This window comes from Pistacia vera, unplaced genomic scaffold, assembly GCF_008641045.1.
Source record: "Pistacia vera cultivar Batoury unplaced genomic scaffold, PisVer_v2 Contig272, whole genome shotgun sequence".
NCBI classification, from domain to species: domain Eukaryota; kingdom Viridiplantae; phylum Streptophyta; class Magnoliopsida; order Sapindales; family Anacardiaceae; genus Pistacia; species Pistacia vera.
Window position 1 is genome coordinate 636,138 of NW_022196082.1, and position 24,532 is coordinate 660,669.

The 24,532-nt window shown below is 36.5% G+C and overlaps 3 protein-coding genes and 1 long non-coding RNA gene across 4 annotated transcripts; 1 reads left to right on the plus strand and 3 right to left on the minus strand.

The window, feature by feature from the left end:
* The first annotated feature begins 1,876 nt into the window (after positions 1–1,876).
* On the plus strand, positions 1,877–4,757 carry LOC116133703 (pentatricopeptide repeat-containing protein At3g49710-like). Its single transcript, XM_031419388.1, has one exon. It carries the CDS (start codon positions 1,877–1,879, stop codon positions 4,037–4,039), a length of 2,163 nt encoding a protein of 720 aa, XP_031275248.1. The 3' UTR covers positions 4,040–4,757.
* Positions 4,758–5,073: 316 nt separating this feature from the next.
* On the minus strand, positions 5,074–9,334 carry LOC116133661 (probable pectin methylesterase CGR2). Its single transcript, XM_031419350.1, has 6 exons — positions 9,034–9,334; positions 8,888–8,927; positions 8,765–8,806; positions 7,584–7,958; positions 7,042–7,097; positions 5,074–5,421 (listed from the first exon to the last, which is right to left on the minus strand). The coding sequence occupies exons 1-6, from the start codon at positions 9,154–9,156 to the stop codon at positions 5,269–5,271; spliced, it is 789 nt and encodes a 262-aa protein (XP_031275210.1). The 5' UTR covers positions 9,157–9,334; the 3' UTR covers positions 5,074–5,268.
* A 1,171-nt stretch (positions 9,335–10,505) lies between these two features.
* On the minus strand, positions 10,506–16,861 carry LOC116133702 (GTP-binding protein At3g49725, chloroplastic-like). Its single transcript, XM_031419387.1, has 13 exons — positions 16,141–16,861; positions 15,737–15,801; positions 15,558–15,620; positions 15,371–15,460; positions 15,153–15,265; positions 14,239–14,307; positions 12,792–12,936; positions 12,643–12,698; positions 12,464–12,514; positions 12,322–12,376; positions 12,181–12,237; positions 11,487–11,606; positions 10,506–11,352 (listed from the first exon to the last, which is right to left on the minus strand). Exons 1-13 carry the CDS (start codon positions 16,523–16,525, stop codon positions 10,834–10,836), a joined length of 1,788 nt encoding a protein of 595 aa, XP_031275247.1. The 5' UTR covers positions 16,526–16,861; the 3' UTR covers positions 10,506–10,833.
* Positions 16,862–22,855: 5,994 nt separating this feature from the next.
* On the minus strand, positions 22,856–24,462 carry LOC116133657. Its single transcript, XR_004128593.1, has 3 exons — positions 24,443–24,462; positions 23,047–23,191; positions 22,856–22,956 (listed from the first exon to the last, which is right to left on the minus strand). It is a non-coding gene; the product is annotated as an uncharacterized LOC116133657 (long non-coding RNA).
* Positions 24,463–24,532: the final 70 nt, after the last annotated feature.

Sequence of the window (24,532 nt, forward strand, 5' to 3'; positions counted from 1 at the left end):
CACTGAAAAGACACACTATTTCCAAACACATAACAAACATGGCACATGAACTTGACTACATAGAATTTACTATTTATGTTGGAGAAATTTCAGTTTAAATATCCAAAATTCATGGCATTTGCTGTCCACAAGTAGACAAGATTGTAAGTAATTTTGAATAGAATTATTAAAGCTGGTAGTAGCAGCTGTTCTAGTGCACTGTTGTAGTAGAAGTCATGCCCATTTGGGCCCAATTGTTTTGCTACTCGACATGGCCCATCCAATAAACGAACTTTATCGTTCATCATATATTTTTGTCACCACAACATGAAATTGGGTGCCGCTTTCACTAGTATAAGAGCCTTTCACAGTTTTGTATTGTTTAAAGTCTCACTATGGATGGACTTGGGTTTTTAGGTGAAGTAATAATGGACTTCAAAAGTTTTGTTAAAGATGGGCCACACTCAATCTCTTTCCAAGCCTCAATATTAATTAAAATGATTTAAAAAGTATAATTTACAAGTACATTAAATTTCATTTCAAGATTAATCCTCTTTAAAAATTTCTTCCTAAATATCTTCCTTAATCCCAACATCTATTTTTTCTGTTAAAGTAAATATCAGCCATCATTTTTAATCTGATTTAAATCTGAATGCATTCATTTAACAACATATTTCATCTTCAAAACCTTGTTTAGTATCAAGCCTTTTCATGATTTCTCTTTCACCACGGAAATAGAGATGGCAAAAGATAAAAAAATAAAATAAAATCAATTCATAATTATTGCCTTCCATTGATTGAAATCATCTTCCATAAAGTTCCATTACTTTGAAATACTTTTAATTTTAGAAACACAATTCCAAACATATAAAAGGGTCTGGGGTGGTTTTAAAAACAATATTTTTTTAATATTTGGCGTGTATTAAAAGATTAAATGTCTTTTTTGGGTATTACAAATTTAAAGAATATAAATGTTCAAAAATTATTATTGGGGGTTAGAAAGAGATTAAATGGGGCTTCAATAACACCACTCTTTAAGGAGAAATAGTAATAGGCTCCAAAAGTCTCCCCCGGGTTTTAAGGCCACGGGTTAATGGGTTTCAAGAGTCTAGTTAAAAATAGACCTGGGTTTGAGGCCTAGTAATAATGGGTTTCAAGAGTCTTACTGGCGATGGATTTGGGTTTTGACTTTTGAGACAAGATAGTTATAGGCTCCAAATATTGGCCTTGGGTTTTATGGTGACGAACTTATGGGCTTCAAGAGGCTCACTAGAGATGGGCTTGGGTCTTGATGGCTTGGTACTAATGGGTTTTTCGGCCCAATATATATGGGCTCCAAATATTTCCCTTGGGTCTAAGGTGAAGAAATGATGGGTTCTAACGCTTAGTACTAATGAGTTTCAAAATCATGCTAGAAGATGGACTTGTGTTTAGAGAGAAAATATTAACGGTCTCCACATATTTCGATTGGGTTTTAAGGTTACCAAATAATGGGCTTCAAGAATCTGCCAGAGATGGACATTTAGCCTAGTAAATTAATAATAAGCTTTCAAAGTCTTGCTAAAGATGGACTTGGGTTTGGGGAGGGAAAAGATTAATGGGCTCCAAATATCTCCCTTGAGTTTCGAGAATGAGGTTCTAGAGATGGATTTGGGTTTTGAGGCCTAGTAAAAGCAGGATTTAAAAGTCTTGTTAAAGATGGACTTCGGTTTTGAGGCAAAATAGTAATGGGCTTCCATGGTTCTCTAGAGATCGACTTGGGCTTTCAGGACTCTTAATGGGCTGCCAAAGTCCGGCTAGTGATTGACAGATGTACGGCTAGCGATGGACTAAATAGTAAATACTGATATACAAGAGAGCGCCCAATGTCAATGCAGTTTTAAGTTCTGCAAACTTGATGAACAAAATCTCATGGTCATGGTCTCTCCATACCTTCCGCCACCTCTTGAAAACAAGCATAACTCAGAGAGACATTTTAACAGGCAAAACCCTCCATGCACTCTACCTCAAAATCTTTGTTCCTTCCTCTACCTACTTCTCCAACCAATTCATCCTCCTCTACTCCAAATGCGGCTGCGTTGCTTCAGCCCACCACGCTTTTAACCAAACCCCAAACCCCAACGTTTTCTCCTTCAATGTTCTCATTTCAGGTTATGCCAAAGTTTCACGTTTAAATATTGCTCATCAACTGTTTGATCAAATTCCCCAGCGGGACTTGGTCTCCTATAACACGCTTATTTCGGGTTATGCAGATTGCGGAGAGACTGAACAAGCGTTAAGCTTGTTCAAAGATATGAGAGACATGGGTTTTGACATGGATGGCTTTACGCTGTCTGGGGCGATTACCGCTTGCTCTAACGATGTTTTTCTGATAAAACAGTTGCACTGTTTCGCTGTTTATGGTGGGTTTGACAATTATTCTTCGGTGAATAATTCACTTCTTACGTATTATAGCAAAAACGGGTTTTTGGATGAGGCGGAAAGGGTGTTTCATGAGATGGATGAGATTAAAGATGAGATTTCTTGGAACGCTATGATTGTTGCATATGGCCAGCATAGGAAGGGAGAGAAGGCGTTAGAATTGTTTCAAGAAATCGTTCGTATGGGACTAGCTGTTGATATGTTTACTTTGGCCAGTATTTTGACTGCGTTCACATGTGTGGAGGATTTGTTAGGGGGTCTTCAATTTCATGCAAAATTGATCAAAACCGGGTTTCATCAGAATTCTCATGTAGGAAGTGGTTTGATTGATTTGTATGCAAAATGTAGTGGTGGAATTAGAGATTGTAGGAAGGTTTTTGAGGAAATCTGTAGTCCAGACCTGGTTCTTTGGAACACTATGATATCTGGGTATTCACAAAACGAGGAGTTCAGTGAAGATGCTCTTGAGTGGTTTAGGAAGATGCAACAAGTTGGTTATCGGCCTGATGATTGTAGCTTTGTGTGTGTGATTAGTGCATGCTCCAGTTTGTCTCCGTCTCAAGGAAAACAGATTCATGCATTAACAATCAAATCTGACATCCCTTCAAACCGGATTTCAATAAATAATGCCCTGGTAGCTATGTATTCCAAATGTGGAAACCTTCAAGATGCAAGGCGGCTATTTGATAGGATGCCAGAATACAATACTGTTTCGTTGAATTCAATGATTGCAGGTTATGCACAGCATGGGATTGAAATGGAATCATTATGTCTCTTTGAATGGATGTTGGAGAAAAATATTCCCCCCACAAGTATAACCTTCATCGCTGTCCTTTCTGCATGTGCACACACTGGAAAAGTTCATGAGGGTCAGAAATACTTTAGCATAATGACAGATAGATTTGGAATTGAACCAGAAGCTGAACATTATTCATGCATGATTGATCTTTTGGGTCGAGCAGGCAAACTTACTGAAGCTGAGAAGCTCATTGAGACAATGCCTGTTAGCCCTGGCACCATTGGTTGGGCTGCACTACTTGGTGCCTGTAGAACACATGGAAACATGGAACTAGCATTGAAAGCAGCTAACCAGTTACTTCAGCTGGAACCTTCAAATGCTGTTCCATATGTTATGCTTGCAAATATCTATGCAAGTACTGGTAAATGGGAAGAGGTAGCTACAATTAGAAAGCTGATGCGTGATAGAGGTGTGAAGAAGAAGCCCGGCTGTAGTTGGATTGAAGTAAACAAGAGGGTACATGTCTTCGTGGCTGAAGATAGTTCACACCCCATGATAAAGGAAATTCATGTGTACCTGGAGGAGATGTCGTTGAAGATGAAGAGAGCAGGCTATGTTCCAGATGTGAGATGGGCTTTGGTTAAGGATGATGAGATAGAGCATGGAGAGAAGGAGAAACGATTGGTGCATCACAGTGAGAAGCTAGCAGTTGCATTTGGGCTGCTATCAAGTACAGATGGGGAGCCAATACTTGTAGTGAAGAACTTGAGAATATGTGGGGATTGCCACAATGCAATCAAATTTATGTCTGCTATTGCCGGGAGGGAAATCACTGTGAGGGATACCCATAGATTTCATTGTTTCAAGGATGGACAGTGCTCTTGTGGTGATTATTGGTGACAATGGTTAGCATTCGAGCCAGTTTGTTTTCAACATAGGAATTAGTAGCGGTGGGAGGCATGAATAATCACAAGAGTACTGTTCTGATTCCGCCAATCAAATTTAGTATCATGCAGCAGGATGCTAAACAAAGTCATTTCTGGGTGTGACTGGTTAGCACTCAAGCTTTCAGTATTTATTCCTACCCATACAAATCAAATTTAGTATCATCCGGCATGATGCTAAACAAAGTCATTTACTGGGTGTGACTGGTTAGCATTCAAGCTTTCAGTTTTTATCCCTACCCCATACAACTCTGTGTCTCTTAAAAGGTCTCGATCTAGTGTGAATGGTATATGAAATAGAGATGTGGCAAGCAGAAAAAAGAAGAGGCTGGCTGTGAGTATTGAAAAGTTATGATCATTCAATCTATACACCCTCCAGTTTTGCTCACAGAGGCAGCAAGACCCGGAATGACACCAAAAGAACGTGAATTTGAAGAACAGGATTCTGTGTCCTTTGGATTTGACCTTCGGAAGGAGGCTTCCTCTTGCTATTAATTGCCCCCTGATGTAATTGGTTGGGTAGCTTTTGCATATTTTTTCCATTTGGGTTTTTTTTTTTTTTTTTTAATCTTTTTTCCATTTGAACCTTTTTATGCTCCAAGTGTTTTGGGCATCTTTATAGATCGACAAGATTCTACCAGTTGGTCTAGATATGAATGGAAAATCAGACTGGCCAGTATGGGGTAGAGATAAAAACTGAAAGCTTGTAAAAATCAGACTGGCATGACATTAGGAGAAATAATCTTTGCATATCCCAGTATATTTTTTCACCAACACTGAAGTATAATTAGTTGTTAAACATCTTTAGTTGCTCCACCAAATCATAAGCTCATGCTTTCTTAGTCTGCTTGGGATCATCTGCAACGCTAGATTGGCACATGGAATATGACACTACCGTCTACCGATAACATAACAGTAAAGTTATGGAATGCAAATGGTACTAAGCTTGCAGACTGACCAAATCACAGAATGCAAGAACCGACCGTAATGCATGATCAAACTGAAGAACAAATATATTCCTCATAATTGAATTAATAAATAAATAATGCCCGTATAATATTTTATGTCACAACATAGGTGATATCAACAACCTCTTTTAACAAATTAAATTACCCAACAGTGTTTAGACAGCTATATATCTTTTTTTCCTTTTCTGGGGAGAAATTGAGAAATCTTGTAAATGTTTTATGTTAATGGTTTGAGGTGGAATACTTGACAGCTTGGCTGGTATGACTTCTTGGCTGCAGCCTGCTCAAACTTCTTTATACCAGTTTCATTTTCTTCTAAGTTTGTCTGGACAAAATAGCGAACCCACCAAGACGAGCTCCGCATTTTCGCCTTCAAATATGAAGCAAACATGTTATTTGTAAGAACAAACTAGCAAAATAGCTAGGGAAGTGATTTTTAGCCCCCCACCTATTTGATCAGTATCCCCAACTTTTAAAAGTTTGTTGTGATGACAACTCTAACCTTAAAAACAATTAGAAGAAAGGACATTATAAATTCTAAGTACACCCACACTCTATTTTATAATATTAAATCTTTATTTTTTGCATAAATCCTAAATCTAAATTATCATAATCATTGAAATTGTTGGTTTAATGAAAATATTTTCATATTTCGCACTAGTTAAAACTTATAAATTGATTCTAAAATTGAAACTGGAGAAAGAGGTGCAAAGAAAAAATCTAATTAAGGTTAGAAGGGTATTTTGGTTATTAAATGAGGTTTAAAGAGGACTTTTATATATAAAATGGGTGTATTTAGCAATGATGGATACTGATCAAATAAGTGGGGGCTAAAAAACACTTCCCAAACACTTATTCTTAATGACCCTGATAAGTAAAGGAAAAATTTGGCCCAAGAGGGCAAAATCTAACAACAATAATACTTAAAAACGTCAAAAAATATATTAGTACTAAAAAATTGATATTATCTGTTGATGGTATTTCCATTGTCTTTAGCTGGAGCAGTTATGCCTTTCTTCCTTATTTTTACAGCTTGGAGTAGTTATACCTTTCTTCCTTATTTTTACCTTTCTTTTATTGTACTTCGTGCATTTTCATTTCTTTTATGTATTTAGGTTCCTTCCTAGTGGTAAGATTCTACTATCCCCTATCTAAGTCATGCTGTGGAGGTTTACTAGAAAAATCTTTTAAGCATTCTCATAGTTCAAAATGTTGTATAAATAATTTTTTAAATTGATATGTACTTTGTGATCCATTAGTTAGAATCAAATACTATTAAAGACTCTGTCTTCAAATGCATATATATCTACCCAAAAAAAACTATACTAAACCGTATACAACTTTTTTCTTGTTTGATGGAGAACATAACTATTATTCCTTTTTAAAAAAATAAAAGTTATCACATAATATAGCTTAAATTTTCATTCAGTTGTATTAACTATTTTTTACAAACATAACATAAAACATATTGAATTAGATAACAAAATCAGTCTCTTTTGACTCTTACGTTCTATAACAAAAATTTTAAAAGATCATATAGGTACTAGAAACCTTAAAAAAAAAATATCAAAAGTCTAAAAAAAATTATTTGTGGATAACAAATCAAACAAACCCTAAAATTGCTATGTTGTCCTGCATTAATGACTCTTCTACTTACTCGTTACTCCTATATAATAGTGTCAAAAATTTCTTTCAAGGTTTTAAAAGACTGAAGAATTAAAATTAATATAGAGCTAATTCTACTGCCATTTAATAGAAATCAATGTCTGAACTATATTTTTCAGTTTATTTACTTTTTTCTATTGCTGTTTTGTGGTAAACACACCTCAATAATACAATTTAAGTTTTATTCAAAAGTAAAATGCAATCAAAGGAAAACTAAAACTGAGATTATGGCCAAGGAAAAATCCATAGACATGTTTCAAGTAATACGTTTTTAAAAGCTATCAAAAAGCAAAACAAAGAAAATAAGCAGTAGAAAGATACTTACTGGCCGTCCAAATTTGGATAACTCTGAAATTTTGGCTCTCTGTTTGCCAGGGTATCCTACACATGCAGAAAAACAAGTGAAAAAGTTAAGTGAACTGAAAGTAAAATATCAAGCAGCATTTGAACTTTATATTAAACTAAATGCAAAACATTCAGGAAAAGCAAATAAAAGCAAGATATTCTACTAATAGACTATAAGTGAGAAAAAGAAAAAAAAAAAAAAAAAAAAAAAAAAAAAAAAAACCACATTATAGGGCCTAGGTAAAGCATAACTCAAATAGTCTACATGGTAATACTACTAATTTAGAAAAGAGAAGTAGGATAACTAGGGAGAGTTGTAGCATATCACCTACAATATTAGGCTTGATCACCAAAGTTAAGTTACTCACTTAACTGGCATCTCGTGCATTCTCATGTGCAAGAGAGGGAAGAGCTAAACTTCTTAACAGATTTTATTGCCAGTTCAATGATGTCTATACACATGCACGCATGTGTTTTGTCAGTGTATTTGAATTAAATTTCATAAGGTGGTTCACATGTTACCTGCGAAAATAACAACACCATCAGCAGCCACCCTTGCCAAATCTGGAAGTGTCTTGTTCAGGTATTTTGGAGATAAGTAATCTAGAGCATCTGACACAATAACAAGAGAAAATGACTTTGCTCGGTATGGCAGAGGGAACTTGATATCAGCCACACGCACAAGGCCTTTGTGTACAAGGCTTGAGCATCTTGCATCTGCATCTTCTATGTCATAAGGTTCCACACCCCACGCTTCAGTTTCCTCTTCTTTCAACAACGCAGAGACTACAGAACAAGTATCAGGGCCCACATGCAAAACTCTGTGCATGCTATCACCATATGCCTTCTTTAGAATAGGTAAGGCTCCATGAACTTCTGATGTGCAAGAAAAGTCACCTGCAGAATGGAAGATCCAATCAATATTGACAAACACTTAATAAAAATACCTTGCTAATATTTCTAAAAAACGAGAATTGCTTTAGTGTAGTAACTAAAACTCAGCCTTGTCCATCAATTCAGCTGTGGTATGCAAACCAAAGTCTTTTCCATAAAAAATTTTAACTTAATCAAACTACTAAAATTGGTCAAATTGACACACATCTTTCACTTTCAAAATTATTGTTGAGATGAGAACCAGTTTAACTCAAGGCACGAAACCAACATGGATAAATTGCATAAAAGCTAAGAATTTTACTGAATAAACTTTGTCGGGTAAGATAAAATGTTTTGTCCAGTGTATATCCATTATTTTAACAAACTAGGGGTCGGTTAACTTTGCCTATATGATCATTTCATCTCTGTTCAGTTTTGGCAACTGCGCAAAAGAAAATGCACCAAAGGAATTCTAAGGAATTATCAACATTTAGGGATAAAAAATAGAAGTAGTATCATTAAATCTTACCTTGAAACAGGCATCAGTAAACAAGAATGTTTAAAATGAAAACAACTTAAAAAATTGTCTAAATTCATCCTAAACTTGTAATCATGCCTTGCTAATTTATTACTTCAATCATAGTAACAAGCTTACTCAGATCTATGAAATAAGCCACTAAATGCTGTCTACCAAATATGAAAATTGGACATATTATATAACCTTAAAAAAAAAAAAAAATTTCCACATTGATTCATGAGAAGCAAAAGAAGAAAAAAAAAAAACTGAAAAAGGTACATAAGAAAATAGTAAAAAGGCAGAGATAAGTTACCTTCGACTCTAGTAACAGTTTCTCTGGCACCCCCAAAAACACCTGTATTGTATCAAAACAGAGTCATATAATTAACTAGTTGAACCATTATGCATAATCATTCGAGAAAACTAATACACATACCCGAGCCACTGAACGCATAAACGAAAAGAAGGAAGGCGCCCTGGAAAATTAAGATAAGAAGAGAAATGCAGAAAAAAGTTAAAACTGGAGAGGATGTTATACGTCACAGCATTTAACAAGATAAAGAAATGGTAATAAAAACTCACCAGAAGAACAAGAGCAACGGATAAGACGGGAGAAGAACGCGATTTCGAATGTAAAGCTCCGGAGAAGGGGAAGCTTCCACTGTCAACTAATCGGCGCGTAGAACTCACTTGTCTCCTTGACATGATTGAATTCAACAATCGCGCGCGTTTAAATTAGCTTGAGATAAAGAAATGAACAACAGCCTGCAGCTAGGCTGAGAAGGAATCAGATCTTGGATCTGGTAGAGAAAGTGCAGTGGAGCGAACGGATGTAATGGTAAATTTATAATAATTAAAATAATAATACAGTAACAATAATAGTGGAAAGTGTTGAGTGTGAGTGTGACTTGTGTAGTTATGGGTAGGCATGCATGATGAAACGCGTTGTGTGTGTCGGCAGTCTTGCAGCCAAATAACTAAATGATGCCGTTTTGAGCCCCTTTTTATTTCCAATAACCAATGCCTTATGCGTGTGTGTGAGGTTATGTATGATACAATGAGATTGTTATCAGGTTTTTACTTTTTAGATCTTTGTCGCTACTCTCAAGGATATTTATTTAGATCTTTGGATCTCCAAGTATAAAATAAATAATGTCTTCTTTTATCATGATTTATTGTGCTTTATGAACGTAATTGCACCGAATGCCTATATGTTATCATATTTATTATTATTACATTAATATATCCCAACCAATCACTTATATGTTACAAATAAAAATCATTAAATTCCATAATTACCGTGCTACTTTTATTCAATGATTAGGAACCCGGCCTGGCCTGATCGGTTTAACCAGGTAGACCAAGACCTGGGGCCTTCACTGGTTTAACCGACAAAGGTAGAAAATCGGCCCTCAAAATTACAAACACCCTCCTGCTCATTCCACTCACCTTCTCTCACATTCCGACACTTTCTCCCTCATTTTGGCGGATCCCTATGCCTAAAATCACTCCTAAACCCTCCATTGGCCTCACTGGTATCTCCCTACCAAAAACCCCAACACCTTAACCTTGATTGCTCGCTGATCACCGTCAGCCACTCTTAAGGTGCGATTTTACTTTTTTAAATAGTTATTGGTGCCAAAAATCACCTCGACTTGTCCATTTGCCTCACCGGCATCTCTCCACCCAAACCCCCATCATCTCGAAGTTCGATTGGCCGCCAATCGTCACTTATTTGTAAGGGTATTTTTGCTAAATTTCAAACCTAAAGGGACTAATGGGATTTATCAGGCTGCCTTTGCTTGATTTTAAACCTACGAGATGGATGATTAAACCGCCTATCAAACCGTGACCTGATCCCCTGGCCGAGGTGTCACACGGGCCAGATTCCTAATCATTGCTTTTATCAACTAGTTTGCTATCTTTTGTAGCAACGCTATAAACTTAAATACTGTCAATTTTAATTGTCAAGTTAATTAATTAAAATAATATTATAAAACCAAGTTAAACAAATTAAAACTTATAAAGGCATTAGCATGCAACAACAATGGAAATTTAAACAAAACTGCTTCACAAAATTCATTTACTGTAAAATTACTCTACTGCAAAGTAAGAACATCTAAACACTACAGGATACTGGGTTATGATCAACAACTTAACATGCTTATTTCAAAAGTCTGCTATTGCACTCGATCTCTGACTCTCTCCAAGAAAGCAATTTCACCCACCACAACACTCAGCTTCGTGCAACCAATATTAAGGTGTCCATAGACAATTCTTTTTGAGTTTTTGTTCCATACAAACTGGTCCATCGATTATCACTGGTAATGGTGTCTAAACTAGTATAAATGAGAAGTGTATCCCGTAATGCATGATTGCATTCTACAGTTCAACTGCTATGCTACTGTCCTCTGTGCGAGGGGGTCTCCATTTTTTATGAAAGATATCCCTTTCCACAACATTTGTGGCCTTCTGCTTGTTGTCAAGGATTTTCAACCTTTCATCAATAATTTGCAGCAATTCTTGCAAGCCAACTCCGGTTATGGCAGATATTTTGACATCTGGCGCATGTTGATCTTGAGATTGGGAATCTTTTTCCGTCAAGTCAATTTTAGTCAGCTCACTTTGTTGGTCATCTGGACTCTTCCAGTATTCATCCACATTATCTCGGTCATCTTCTGAGAGCAACCATCCATCAGAGTAATCACCATGGTTGTCCCCGGGTGACAACTCAGAAACAATCCCTTCATTATTGTCAGCATCATCGGCACCACAACTGTCCATGGGTTCTCCATCTACTGAATCAGATGCTAAATCTTCATCTTCCTCTCCTGACAAGCTATTCATCTCACCATCATCTTGATATTCATCGTCACCTATTTCTTCATCATCATAATCAATCTGAGAAATTGCAAATTTGAAGATATTACTATCCAATAGTTACTTTAATATATTCATTTTCCTCTATCTTTTTTTTTTTTTTTTTTCTCTTAAATAAATTCTTAAAGGGTGAGGGGAAAAATGTGCTCTAGTACCTTATTCCAGACTTCAATCATATTCTTCACCTTCTCCTCTGAGACTCCTACTTGCTGTAGAACTTGCAGCACTGCTGCCCGATGCTCTTCAAGGTTAGGGGCGGTGCAGTCTAATACATGCTACATGGAGTGAAAAAAACGATGAGGCATTTTATTGGCAATGCACTTACTCCAAAATTTGTGACATCTCGATTATGGTCAGTGTATCATTTCAAAAAAATGTCAAACTTGTTAGAATAAATGCATATAGGTGAACAAACTCTCATTACTTTGCATCTGCCTACCACCCCAATGGCAAATGCAAAGTAATGCTTCATGTGATAGTCTCCTTTATAAAGACTTTCTTAAGTCAACTTTACATGAATCTTTTTCCCGCAGAATCATAACAGCTGCCAATAAAGAGTCTATGTCAAAACATCCAATGCTTAGCCAACTTGTCTAAAAGGTGCTTATCCAAACAGAAAGTAGAAAGAACAAATAAATTCACCACGTTTAAAAACCTTCTTACTTCCCAAGGAGCAGGAAGTAAAAATAATGGTGGCTGTGACCAAAATATTGGTTACAGAGAATACCCATGAAGGGGAAAATGCAAGGAAATGTTAAAAATAGAAGTTTTCTACTTTCTAGCATACAGAATAGAAGCTAAATTCTGAACACCAGTAAAAAAAAACACGAGGAACTGTAGCATTCATACCACAAGTAGGTCAGCTTCTACCACTTCTTCCAAGGTTGCATGAAATGCATCCACCAACTACAAAATTACATTACATAGGTGATAAGAACAATGCCCAATCTTAACAAATGAAAAAAGCAATCAGACATGCTTTTGAGTTACCTGCACAGGCAAATCTGATATAAATCCCACTGTATCACCAAGGAGCACTTTTCTCCTGATATCACATGCATGACAAAATTAGAAAAACAAAAGATTTTATTTTCTCCAAAAAGACAATTAGTTGCATTACTGATCATGTTACCCAGAAGGGAGAAAAACACTCTTTAATCTAGGATCCAATGTTGCAAACAATCTGCACAGATTGGAAGTTCACAACGCCATTAAGGTAAAAACAGGTCATGGAAATTTTAAGTTCAACATCAAAACATAATGATGATAAGGAATAAAGATCAAAAACCAAATTCTTCGGCATAGAAATACCGTGGATCTCTATACAGGTCAATGCCAGACAGTGAACTAACTAGCGTAGATTTTCCCTGTCCACAGAAAAAGAAAAGTTATGAAAAAGCATGCTCACCTTATTTGTAAAGACAAGACCGAAAATCTAATATCAAATTTTGATAACCTACAGCATTTGTGTACCCTACAACAGCAACAGTGGCTAAACCTTGACCATGCAATCCCCCATGTCTCCTACGAGCAGCTCGTTGCAAAGCTCGGGTACGACGAACATCTTCAATTTGAGTTAACAAATGACTTCGCCGCTCTAAGATTCTGAAAATATAGTGAATATACACAAGTTATATCCTCTTCTTTTTTGGGGAGGAAGGGTGTGGCATTGGCAAAGGTGGATGACATAGATATTCATCTACCAAAGAGACATATTTCACAGAGCCACATAGAAATAACGGACCAAAAATTTAGCAAATACATCAATTTATCAAATATTTGATGTAAAAAAAAAAAAAAAAATAACTGAGAAGTAAATCTGATGCGTGCAACTTAGAAAGCAACTAAAGCGTAAAGAGTAGAAATGAAAAGGACAGGAGAATAGAGAAGAAAACAACTAGGGCTTGTGCAGCACACATCCAAAGAAGAATAGCACCCAGCAGTCACAATCAAACATAATGGCAGGGATACAAAACTTTAGCATTAGAGACTCTATTTCCATTTTACTTAGCAAGTTCTGACTCAGAATCTTGCCAAATGACTATTCAACTATGTTAGCTTTTGAATCATTATCCGTCTTTTCCAGTGACAATATCCAGCCCTCCCTTTGTTTGCATCAATAACAGTAACAAAATAGTGAAGATACCAAAATGGTGTCAGGGCTCATGGGTGAGAAAGAAAGAGAAAAAAAAAATCAATAATGCAATATTACAGCCGGATATAATGAACCACTATTGACAACAGTATTGAGAGTACAAAAGTAATTTCATTTTTTCCTAACACCTTGGGATAATGATAAAAAATCAAAACCTTATATACATGCTAATGAAAATGCACAGGAATCTCAAATACACACAACATAAAGCTATGGTTCATGAAATTCAACTTAAAAAATGGCACTTTGACTACAACTTTTTAGGAGATGATTTTTAATGTTGAACCAGAGAAGTAGAAATTTAAGGGGAAAAAAATTACAACACACCCTGAGGGCATGAGGAATACAATTTTGGAAGGGGAAAAAAAGAAGAAAAATTCAGAGCCTGATGACCATAAACAAGCAAAACATTATCAATCTCAAAAAATCTTATTCTACACAATATAATTAAATATCAATCATGAATATTAGTAAAATATGTTTAATATTAAATATTTCAAGCTGAGGTATTACAAAATCGCTGCAATACTTGCATTCATTAGACAGACACTTCATCTTTGCTAAATTAATCATACAAGTACCAATTATATGCAGGTCATCAAGGAGAACAAGCAAAACACCAAAATTACAGATTAATCATTTTAAAGCTTCCACAAGACTATATAGAGAGTCAGCAAAGCAATCACATCACACTTGAAGAAAACAAATTACTAAAAAATAAAAATTCAAGAAATTAGTGTCATGGAGCAAACCTTCGCCGTTGAAGTTGAAGTTCAGTTTCTCCAGCACCACTGATAAAGCCACGTCCTCCACTTCCTCTCCTGCAAATTGGTGATCATGTATGTTAGGAGTTGCTCTAAGAATTGAAAATCTTACAAGCACATATATGCAGGGTCGCACAACTAGGATGCATAAGAGAGAGAGAGAGAACAAAGAATCCCTAGAAATATGATAAGAATGGTCACATCCCAAGCTAATTTTTCAAAATAAACTAGCAACAAATGACAAAAGATATTCAACAATTAAGGCATGAAGCCATTATAAGCATAACCAAAAGTAGTCCAATACAACACAATAGATAGCAATTCTCTTACTTGTCTTACAAATTAGAGATTAACTAAGAATTTTCTTTTTAAAAAATGTTTAGATTATAGTGAAATACAGACTAGAGTGGAACATAACTTGTTTATGGTAGGTTAAGGTGATTCAGGGAGGATAGATTTCACTCACCAATTTAGAGTCAAGAGTAAAACTAGGTGACAAAATAAAGGAAGTATATTAAATACTAATGAAAAAGTACATCAATTGCTGATGTGCAAACCCAATGAAAATCAAATTTAAAAGGATTCTTCTGACTGAACCAAGATCATCACAAATCAGTTGGTACATTGGACAAGTATTGCCTCTTAAATCATTCTATCACACAACATGATTTGACCAAAACTCGTGGAATAAAATGTAATTAAACGATCTTCACTATTTACACAGATACCTAGTACAATTAAATCAAACTAAAACAGTTGAAAAAAGCAGGTACGAAAGTGTTTCTGTGACTTGCACTTAGTTAAGTAATGGATGTTTTTCCCTTCAATACAATTCCTAACCACATAAATCACAAACTTTAACAGCCTGGTTTGTCCTACTAGAATTGGGGTTATGAACTCACCCTCGAGCACTAACAACTTCAGCTTCCCCAGTCACTCCAAAAGTACTGCGTCCATCAGAGCTACGTGTACGAACAAGCCTACTCTTCTTGTACATAAGTGCTGCTAATTCAGCCTGTTAAAATCAGAAAACCACCATATTGCCAACAAAGCAGTTTCTTAGAAGAGCAAAACAAAAGGTAATTCAGTAAAACTTCTGCTTAAAGCCATTGATATATACCTGTAGCTTTGCCTCGTTTGTATGAGCATGAACATTAAATATCTCTATTATAAGACCCACACGATCGAAAACTGGTATTCCCCAAATCCTCTGTCATTCAAAACGAAAAATATTGCCAAAAAGCATGGGACACAGGCTTGAGTTTACTTAAAAAAGAAGGAAGAAACATTGAGTAGGCACTACTTGCCTCCAAATTCCTTTGCTGAACTCCAGACAAAATGGCATTCACAAAAACGGCATCTACTTCCTCCTATTAAATCATATGATTACGGTTAAATTTGCCACTTAACATGCTACGAATACTTAAAAACCAAATAGAAAAGTATTCAGCCATGAAAAAACACAATAAATTACAAAGCTCCCCGCCTTAGACTTGGCAGCATTTAGGTGGCATTTGACAGTTTCCACTGTCCCCGGTCCAAAGTATGTGTCTGCACACAATCAAAAGAGAAGTATCTTATCCATTAACAATAAAGAAATATATAACACATAGCCCATCAATCAATAGCCTCTCAAACCACTTCAGTAGAAGCTAACATAGAACCGCCACATAATAGACTTATCAACAAAACTTAAATGAATCACCTACGAACATAAACCTACTCATGATTATGATTAAAAAGGAAAAACAGAATGGTTAACCTTGGGCAATTCAAAACAGAGGTATACTAACCAGAAACAAAACAACCCAACAAACAAAAATTCTAACAGTTAAGATAAATGAATTAAAATTGAAGTAAATATACATTTCTACGCCAAAATCAACATACCTGCACGAGGTTTGGCCGATTTAAGAGCTGGGTTTTGAACAACGACATGTGGTGGTAGAGCTTTATCAAAAAAATCAGTAATAAAGTAGCCATCACGCTGTTCTTCGAGAGAGTTAGCGAGACAAAGAGCTTCGCTGAGCTTGGCTTGCAAGAGAGTGGGAGGCCTGAGGCGAGGCTGGACCAAGAAGAGTCTTGGAAGGGCATCTAGGTCTCTCTTCAAGAAGGTAGCGAGGTCGACTAACTGTCCCTGGTCTACGTCGCTGTCATCTGAATGGTATGACGCAGATGATGAACATGGAGAAGTAACACGTGTGAACGGAGAGGGTTTTAGAGTTTGCGTGAGAGACCTCACGTGGGTTCGTGTAAGAGAGATTGCTCTTAACATTTCAAGATGTTTGTGATCTTTCCAGCAGTTCAATTCAGTTCAGTTGGCTACCGCTATGCGCAAATAGCAATTGCAGTTGTGTTGGGTTTTGTAGCAAGAGAAGATGGTTTGGGCCTGCCCTTTTCGGCTTCTCGTCTAATTTGGTCTGAATTTTTTTTTTTTCCCGAGCAAACGACATGTTCCCACCCAGGGTAAAGCGAAATGACAAGTTTCCACCCTGGTTTTATAAATCTCAAATTCCCACCTTTAAACTCATAGAAAATTGTGTAATATAACAGTGAAAGGGTAAATTAGTCATTCCAAATCCTAGAACCAAATTGAAAATGAGTTGCCACTAGAACCACCCGTCAACACCTCCACAAACCACCGCAAATTACAAACACTTCCAACCCAAATCAATCAAGAGTTTTCTTAGGATTTTGGTTGTCTTCGGAGTCCTTCGTTGTTTGTGGATTGATTGTACCAATTTCCTGGCCAATTTTCCTTCCACTAGCCACCAACCCACCTACCTTTGTAACTTGCCCACCAACTGTCGATTTTTTACCCCAACCAGCAAATCTCAGCCTAGACCATGATTCTGAACTTTCACCACCTCTTGGCCAGACGATACCGGCCGAGATCAGCTCTTGACTTGGTGATCTTGGCTAGGATCTCTTGGCCAGTAGTGGTAGAGGTGGAGGCAAAGAGGCGGTGGAGAGAAATGTAAGATGTGGGGTTATTTTGTAATTGTATTAATTTGGGGGTTAAAAAAATTTATTTGTTAAGGGCATTATAGTAATAGCATTTTCTACATTTGTGTTGTGACTTGAAAATTGCTTACAGTGTTACTTTAAAGGTGATAATTTGAAATTTATGAAACCAGGGATGGGAACTTGTTATTTCGCTTTACCTTGGGTGGGAACATGTCGTTCGCTCTTTTTATTCTTCGAAAAATTAATCTAATTCAATATAAGTTCAATTTGCAACTAAAATGCTTGAGTCCTTCCATCCCCTTTGATTTCATTATATTTTATTTCAGAATCTAGTTAAGAAAATTAATAATATCCGATTCACTTTGAACTAGGATTGAAAATGAGTTGGTTTTGCAAAAATATCTATTGAATTTATAAACGTTGCAAGAAGGAAATGAATTAATATTAAGTCACTACCATCAATGAAATGGGTTTGTACTTCTACATCACAATCACTATGTATACAACAATTTAGGGCCAGTTTATTTTATTATTTTTGTACTATCCTATTCATATCTTACCCAAAATATATTTGTTTCATATTCTCAAAATCTAATTCTATTTTATTTAACTATTTTTAAACTCCATAAGTTTGTTAATTTAACTAAACATCTCTAACAAAAAGAGTTGATAAGTTGACAAAAACATCTTCACCCACCCACATTTGCCAGAATCCAGCCACCTTCCGGCACCACCGTTGAAAAGTGGCCGGAATCTGGCATAATGGCAAACTACCTGCTAGATCTAGCCGGTAGTGCACTGATCTAGCCTTTTCCAACTATATCCACGGTAGATTTGGCTAGATTTGACCAGAAAATGCCATATCGATGCATGTCCGGTCAGATCCAGCCGATCATACGTCATTAAGGCGACTTTCGGCCACCCTTCGGCTATGGTGGCCGACTGCTGGCATTTAATGGGTGGGTGGGGGTGTTTTTGTTAATTTTCAATGTTTTATTGTAAGGGTGTTTAGCTAAATTAATAAACCTAAGAGGGTGTTTTTGTTAATTTTTAAATCCTACCTCGTAATAACCACCCAACTCAACTTTTTCAAAAATACTATTCCAAATAATAAACCAAATACAGCCTTATCTATTTAATACACCAGTAATGATAGTTAGAACGACTATGCATGAAACTACACCTAGGTGGCTTGATAATAAAAGAGCAAATGAGGATCTAATATAGTTTCCCAAGTTCGAGTCATTTTGATGGTAAAAGAGTAAAAGGATGATCTAACATGGTCTCCTAAGAGAAGGATCTAGCATAGTCTACAAGGTTCGAGTTCCCTTGAGGGTAAAAGAGCAAGAGGAAAATCTAACATGATCTCTTAAGTCTCCACTGTTGCTATCACTTGCTAATATGAGTGGTTATCGGAGCTCATACCTGACTAGTAGTTCCAAGATCCTAGAGGATTAGTTGAGATGTGTATAAGTTAACCCAAACACTCCCAGTCATCAAAAAAATAAAAAGACTATGCATGAAAACGCAAACGATGCTATTTTCGTTATAGAGCTCTTCGTAAGGAATATAAACCTCGGAGATAGAAGTGATTCTCAAAGTCTTTTCTAGTAGTTAATCACATTTCTTACTATTGGATAAGTTCCAGTTCTTCATTTTACTTGTTTGGATAAGTCCACCCATGATGAAGGGGCGTGAGAAGTGGAAACTGCCAATGGCAGTTTCTCACAAACCGCTCCCATATAAAAATAAAGTTTTTCCTTTTAGAAAAGGTTACTCACTGTTACTCAAAAATACACAAAGGAAAAATACGTTCTCTCTCTCTAAAATTAGAAAAGAGAAATACTCTTTGTGGTTTTCTTCCAGATTCAATTTATTGCTTCAGAGATAAGGAGAAGAGGTATTTATGCTATGTAAATTTATTGTAGTTCATTTATATACAAATGTGATCGCAATGGTGACTATAATCTTGGGATTACTTTAGGATATATGTTATTCTATGTTATTTCCAACATTGGTATCAGAGCCGTGGTTCATATTGTTTTAAATTCATACTGTTATGTTAAAGCATGTTACTGGTTTATCAGATGTAGCTCTGAATTTTTCAAATTTTGTATGTAAAAATTTGTCTTTTTGGTAATGATAATTAGACTGTTAGATTCCTTATGAAATTATGAAGAAAATGGTTTTTGAATCATAAAAAATGGAGTTACAATGACTTAGATATGCCTCTTTAAAGTTTCGGGTTTCGTATGGATTGATTTTCGGTCGGGTACCTAGTTGCAGACCTGGACAGAGGTTGAAGACGACAAGGACCGACATGTCATTTTGAATCCAACCTTAAAAATGACAAGTCATTTTAGTTTAATTCCTTTTAATAAAAAAGCATGCAAATAGGCTTGGTGAGACTTGAACCCAATCTCCAAGGTTAAAGCCCAATTCCCTAACCACTAGGCTATTTTTGTTTCCAGCCCAACCCACTAACCAAAATAAAAATGGGTCAAGTTGACCCGCGGACCCGACCCATATGACCAAACGGGTTAGTCAAACCCAATAATTAGTCAAACCTGACCCATAAGGTCAAACGGGGGCAGTCAAACCCAGTCAACGCCTGACCCGTAAGACCAAACGAGTTAGTCAAACCTGGTCAACACCCGACCCGTAAAGTCAAACAAGTCAAAAGGTCAAACTTGGGTCAAGATTGACCCGCTTGAATGTGAAAACGGGTCAACCCGACCCGTATTCGCGTGGGGCACGTGGCAAGCGCGTGGAGTACCCTGCTAGTGCGCGGGGCGGGTGGAAGCTCTTGTCGGCGCTTGGGGGCGCGTGGTCGCTTCTGGGCGGCGCGTGAAGTATTCTAAATTTTTTTCTTTTGCTGTAAAGAATAAAAATGCATACTTGGTATGTTGTTATGAGTCTAATTTTTGTTATTAAACCATCGGACGGTTAACCAGGTAGACCAAGACCGGGGCCTTCATGGTTTAACCGACAAAGGTAGAAAACGGCCCCAAAAATACAAACACCCTCTGTCATTCACTCACCTTCTCTCACATTCCGACACTTTCTCCTCATTTTGGCGGATCCCTATGCCTAAAATCACTCCTAAAACCTATTGGCCTCACTGGTATCTCCCTACCAAAAACCCCAACACCTTAACCTTGATTGCTCGCTGATCCCGTCACCACTCTTAAGGTGGATTTTACTTTTTTAAATAGTTATTGGTGCCAAAAACACCTCGACTTGTCCATTTGCCTCACCGCATCTCTCCACCCAACCCCATCATCTCGAAGTTCGATTGGCCGCCAATCGTCACTATTTGTAGGGTTTTTTGCTAAATTTCAAACTAAAGGGACTAATGGGATTTATCAGGCTGCTTGCTTGATTTTAAAACTACGAGATGGATGATAAAACGCCTATCAAACCGTGACCTGATCCCTGGCCGAGGTGTCACACGGGCCATTCCTAATCATTGCTTTTATCAACTAGTTTGATCTTTTGTAGCAACGCTATAAAAATAAATACTGTCAATTTTAATTGTCAAGTTAATAATTAAAAATAATTTATAAAACCAAGTTAAACAAATTAAAAATATACAGGCATTAGCATGCAACAACAATGGAAATTTAAACAAAACTGCTTCACAAAATTCATTTACTGTAAAATTACTCTACTGCAAAGTAAGAAATCTAAACACTACAGGATACTGGGTTATGATCAACAACTTAACATGCTTATTTCAAAAGTTGCTATTGCACTCGATCTCTGACTCTCTAAGAAAGCAATTTCACCCACACAAACACTCAGCTTCGTGCAACCAATATTAGGTGTGGCCATAGACATTCTTTTGGTTTTGTTCAATACAAACTGGTCCATCGATATCAATGGTAATGGTGTCAAACTAGTATAAATGAGAAGTGTATCCGTAATGCATGATTGCATTCTACAGTTCAATGCTATGCTACTGTCCTCTGTGCGAGGGGGTCTCTTTTTATGAAAGTATCCCTTCCACAACATTGTGGCCTTCTGCTTGTGTCAAGGATCTTCAACCTTTCATCAATAATTTGCAGCAATTCTTGCAAGCCAACTCCGGTTATGGCAGATATTTTGACATCTGGCGCATGTTGATCTTGAGATTGGGATCTTTTTTCGTCAAGTCAATTTTAGTCAGCTCACTTTGTTGGTCATCTGGACTCTTCCAGTATATCCACATTATCTCGGTCATCTTCTGAGAGCAACCATCCATCAGAGTAATCACCATGGTTGTCCCGGGTGACAACTCAGAAACAATCCCTCATTATTGTCAGCATCATCGGCACCACAACTGTCCATGGGTTCTCCATCTACTGAATCAGATGCTAAATCTTCATCTTCCTCTGACAGATATTATCTCACCATCATGATATTCATCGTCACCTATTTTTCATCATCATAATCAATCTGAGATTGCAAATTTGAAGATATTACTATCCAATAGTTACTTTAATATATTCATTTCCTCTATTTTTTCTTTTTTTTTTTCAAATAAATTCTTAAAGGGTGAGGGGAAAATGTGCTCTAGTACCTTATTCCAGACTTCAATCATATTCTTCACCTTCTCCTCTGAGACTCCTACTTGCTGTGAAACTTGCGACACGCTGCCCGATGCTCTTCAAGGTTAGGGGCGGTGCAGTCTAATACATGCTACATGAGAGAAAAAAACGATGAGGCATTTTATTGGCAATGCACTTACTCCAAAATTGTGTGACATCTCGATTATGGTCAGTGATCATTTCAAAAAAATGTCGAACTAGTTAGAATAAAATGCATATAGGTTAAAAAACTCCCTTACTTTGCACTGCTACCACCCCAATGGCAATGCAGTAATGCTTCATGTGATAGTCTCTTATAAAGACTTTCTTAAGTCAACTTTACATGAATCTTTTTCCCGCAGAATATAACAGCTGCCAATAAAGAGTCTATGTCAAAACATCCAATGCTTAGCCAACTTGTCTAAAAGGTGCTTATCCAAACAGAAAGTAGAAGAACAAATAAATTCACCACGTTTAAAAACCTTCTTACTCCCAAGGAGCAGGAAGTAAAATAATGGTGGCGTGACCAAAATATTGGTTACGAGATAACCATGAAGGGGAAAATGCAAGGAAATGTTAAAATAGAAGTTTTCTACTTCTCAGATACGAATGAAGCTAATCTAACACCAGTAAAAAAAACACAAGGTCTGTAGCATCATACACACTTCAGTATCTACCACTCTCAGTAGGTGATCATGATACATCCATCTTCTACCATTGTAATCATCACAATATTAATAGGAAGATAACAATGCCCATCTTAACAAATGAAAAAAGCAATAGACATGCTTTGAGTTACCGCACAGGCAAATCTGATATAAATCCACTGTATCACCAAGGAGCACTTTTCTCCTGTATTCACATGCATGACAAAATTAGAAAAACAAAGATTTTATTTTCTCCAAAAAGACAATTAGTTGCATTACTGATCATGTTACCCAGAAGGGAGAGAAAAACACTCTTTATACTAGGATCCAATGTTGCAAAATCTGCACAGATTGGAAGTTCACAACGCCATAAGGGAAAAAAAGGTCATGGAAATTTAAGTTCAACATCAAAACATAATGATGATAAGGAATAAAGATCAAAAAACAAATTCTTAGGCATAGAAATACCGTGGATCTCTATACAGGTCAATGCCAGACAGTGAACTAACTAGCGTAGATTTTCCCTGTCCACAGAAAAAGAAAAGTTATGAAAAGCATGTCTCCCTATTTGTAAAGACAAGCCGAAAATCTAATATCAAATTTTGATCACCTACAGCATTTGTGTACCCTACAACAGCAACAGTGGCTAAACCTTGACCATGCAATCCCCCATGTCTCCTACGAGCAGCTCGTTGCAAAGCTCGGGTACGACGAACATCTTCAATTTGAGTTAACAAATGACTTCGCCGCTCTAAGATTCTGAAAATAGTGAATATACACAAGTTTATCCTCTCTTTTTTGGGGAGGAAGGGTGTGGCATAAAGGTGGATGACATAGATATTCATCTGCCAAAGAGACATATTTCACAGCCACATAGAAATAACGGACCAAAAATTAGCAAATACATCAATTTATCAAATATTTGATGTAAAAAAAAAATAAACTGAGAAGTAAATCTGATGGTGCAATTAGAAAGCAACTAAAGCGTAAAGAGTAGAAATGAAAAGGACAGGAGAATAGAGAAGAAAACAACTAGGGCTTGTGCGCACACATCCAAAGAAGAATAGCACCCAGCAGTCACAATCAAAAATAATGGCAGGGATACAAAACTTTAGCATTAGGACTCTATTTCATTTTACTTAGCAAGTTTCTGACTCAGAATCTTGCCAAATGACTATTCAACCATGTTAGCTTTTGAATCATTATCCGTCTTCCAGTGACAATATCCAGCCCTCCCTTTGTTTGCATCATAACAGTAAAAAAATAGTGAAGATACAAAATGGGTGTCAGGGCTCATGGGTGAGAAAGAAAGAGAACAAAAAAAATCATAATGCAATATACAGCCGGATATAATGAACCCTATTGACAACAGTATTGAGAGTACAAAAGTAATTTCATTTTTTCCTAACACCTTGGGATAATGATAAAAATCAAAACCTATAAACATGCTAATGAAAATGCACAGGAATCTAAATACACACAAAATAAGCTATGGTTCATGAAATCAACTTAAAAATGGCCCTTTGACTACAACTTTTTAGGAGATGTTTTTAATGTTGAACCAGAGAAGTAGAAATTAAGGGGAAAAAAAATACAAACACACCCTGAGGGCATGGAATACAATTTTGGAAGGGGAAAAAAAGAAGAAAATTCAGAGCCTGAGACCATAAAGAGCAAAACATTATCATCTCAAAAAATCTTATTCTACAACATAATTAAATATCAATCATGATATTAGTAAAATATGTTTAATATTAAATATTTCAAGCTGAGGTATTACAAAATCGCTGCAATACTTGCATTCATTAGACAGACACTTCATCTTTGCTAAATTAATCATACAAGTACCAATTATATGCAGGTCATCAAGGAGAACAAGCAAACACAATTACAGTAATAATTTTAAGCTTCCACAAGACATATATACGAGTCAGCAAAGCAATCACACACACTTGAAGAAACAAATTACTAAAAAATAAAAATTCAAGAAATTAGTGTCAAGGAGCAAACCTTCGCCGTTGAAGTTGAAGTTCGTTTCTCCAGCACCACTGATAAAGCCACGTCCTCCACTTCTCTCCTGCAAGGTAATCATGTATGGTA

Bases quoted from the DNA above. Each gene is read 5' to 3' on its own strand.
- LOC116133703 (XM_031419388.1), top strand. From the start codon at position 1,877: ATGAACAAAATCTCATGGTCATGGTCTCTCCATACCTTCCGCCACCTC.
- LOC116133702 (XM_031419387.1), bottom strand. From the start codon at position 16,525: ATGTTAAGAGCAATCTCTCTTACACGAACCCACGTGAGGTCTCTCACG. The intron at 15,266-15,370 runs GTATATATCAAT...TGATTTTAACAG, and splicing joins CAAACGAGGCAAAGCTACAG to GCTGAATTAGCAGCACTTAT. The intron at 12,238-12,321 runs GTAACTCAAAAG...GTAATTTTGTAG, and splicing joins TATCAGATTTGCCTGTGCAG to TTGGTGGATGCATTTCATGC.
- LOC116133661 (XM_031419350.1), bottom strand. From the start codon at position 9,156: ATGTCAAGGAGACAAGTGAGTTCTACGCGCCGATTAGTTGACAGTGGA. The intron at 7,959-8,764 runs GTAACTTATCTC...TCCATTCTGCAG, and splicing joins AACTGTTACTAGAGTCGAAG to GTGACTTTTCTTGCACATCA. The intron at 5,422-7,041 runs GTAAGTATCTTT...TCATATTTGAAG, and splicing joins TATCCAAATTTGGACGGCCA to GCGAAAATGCGGAGCTCGTC.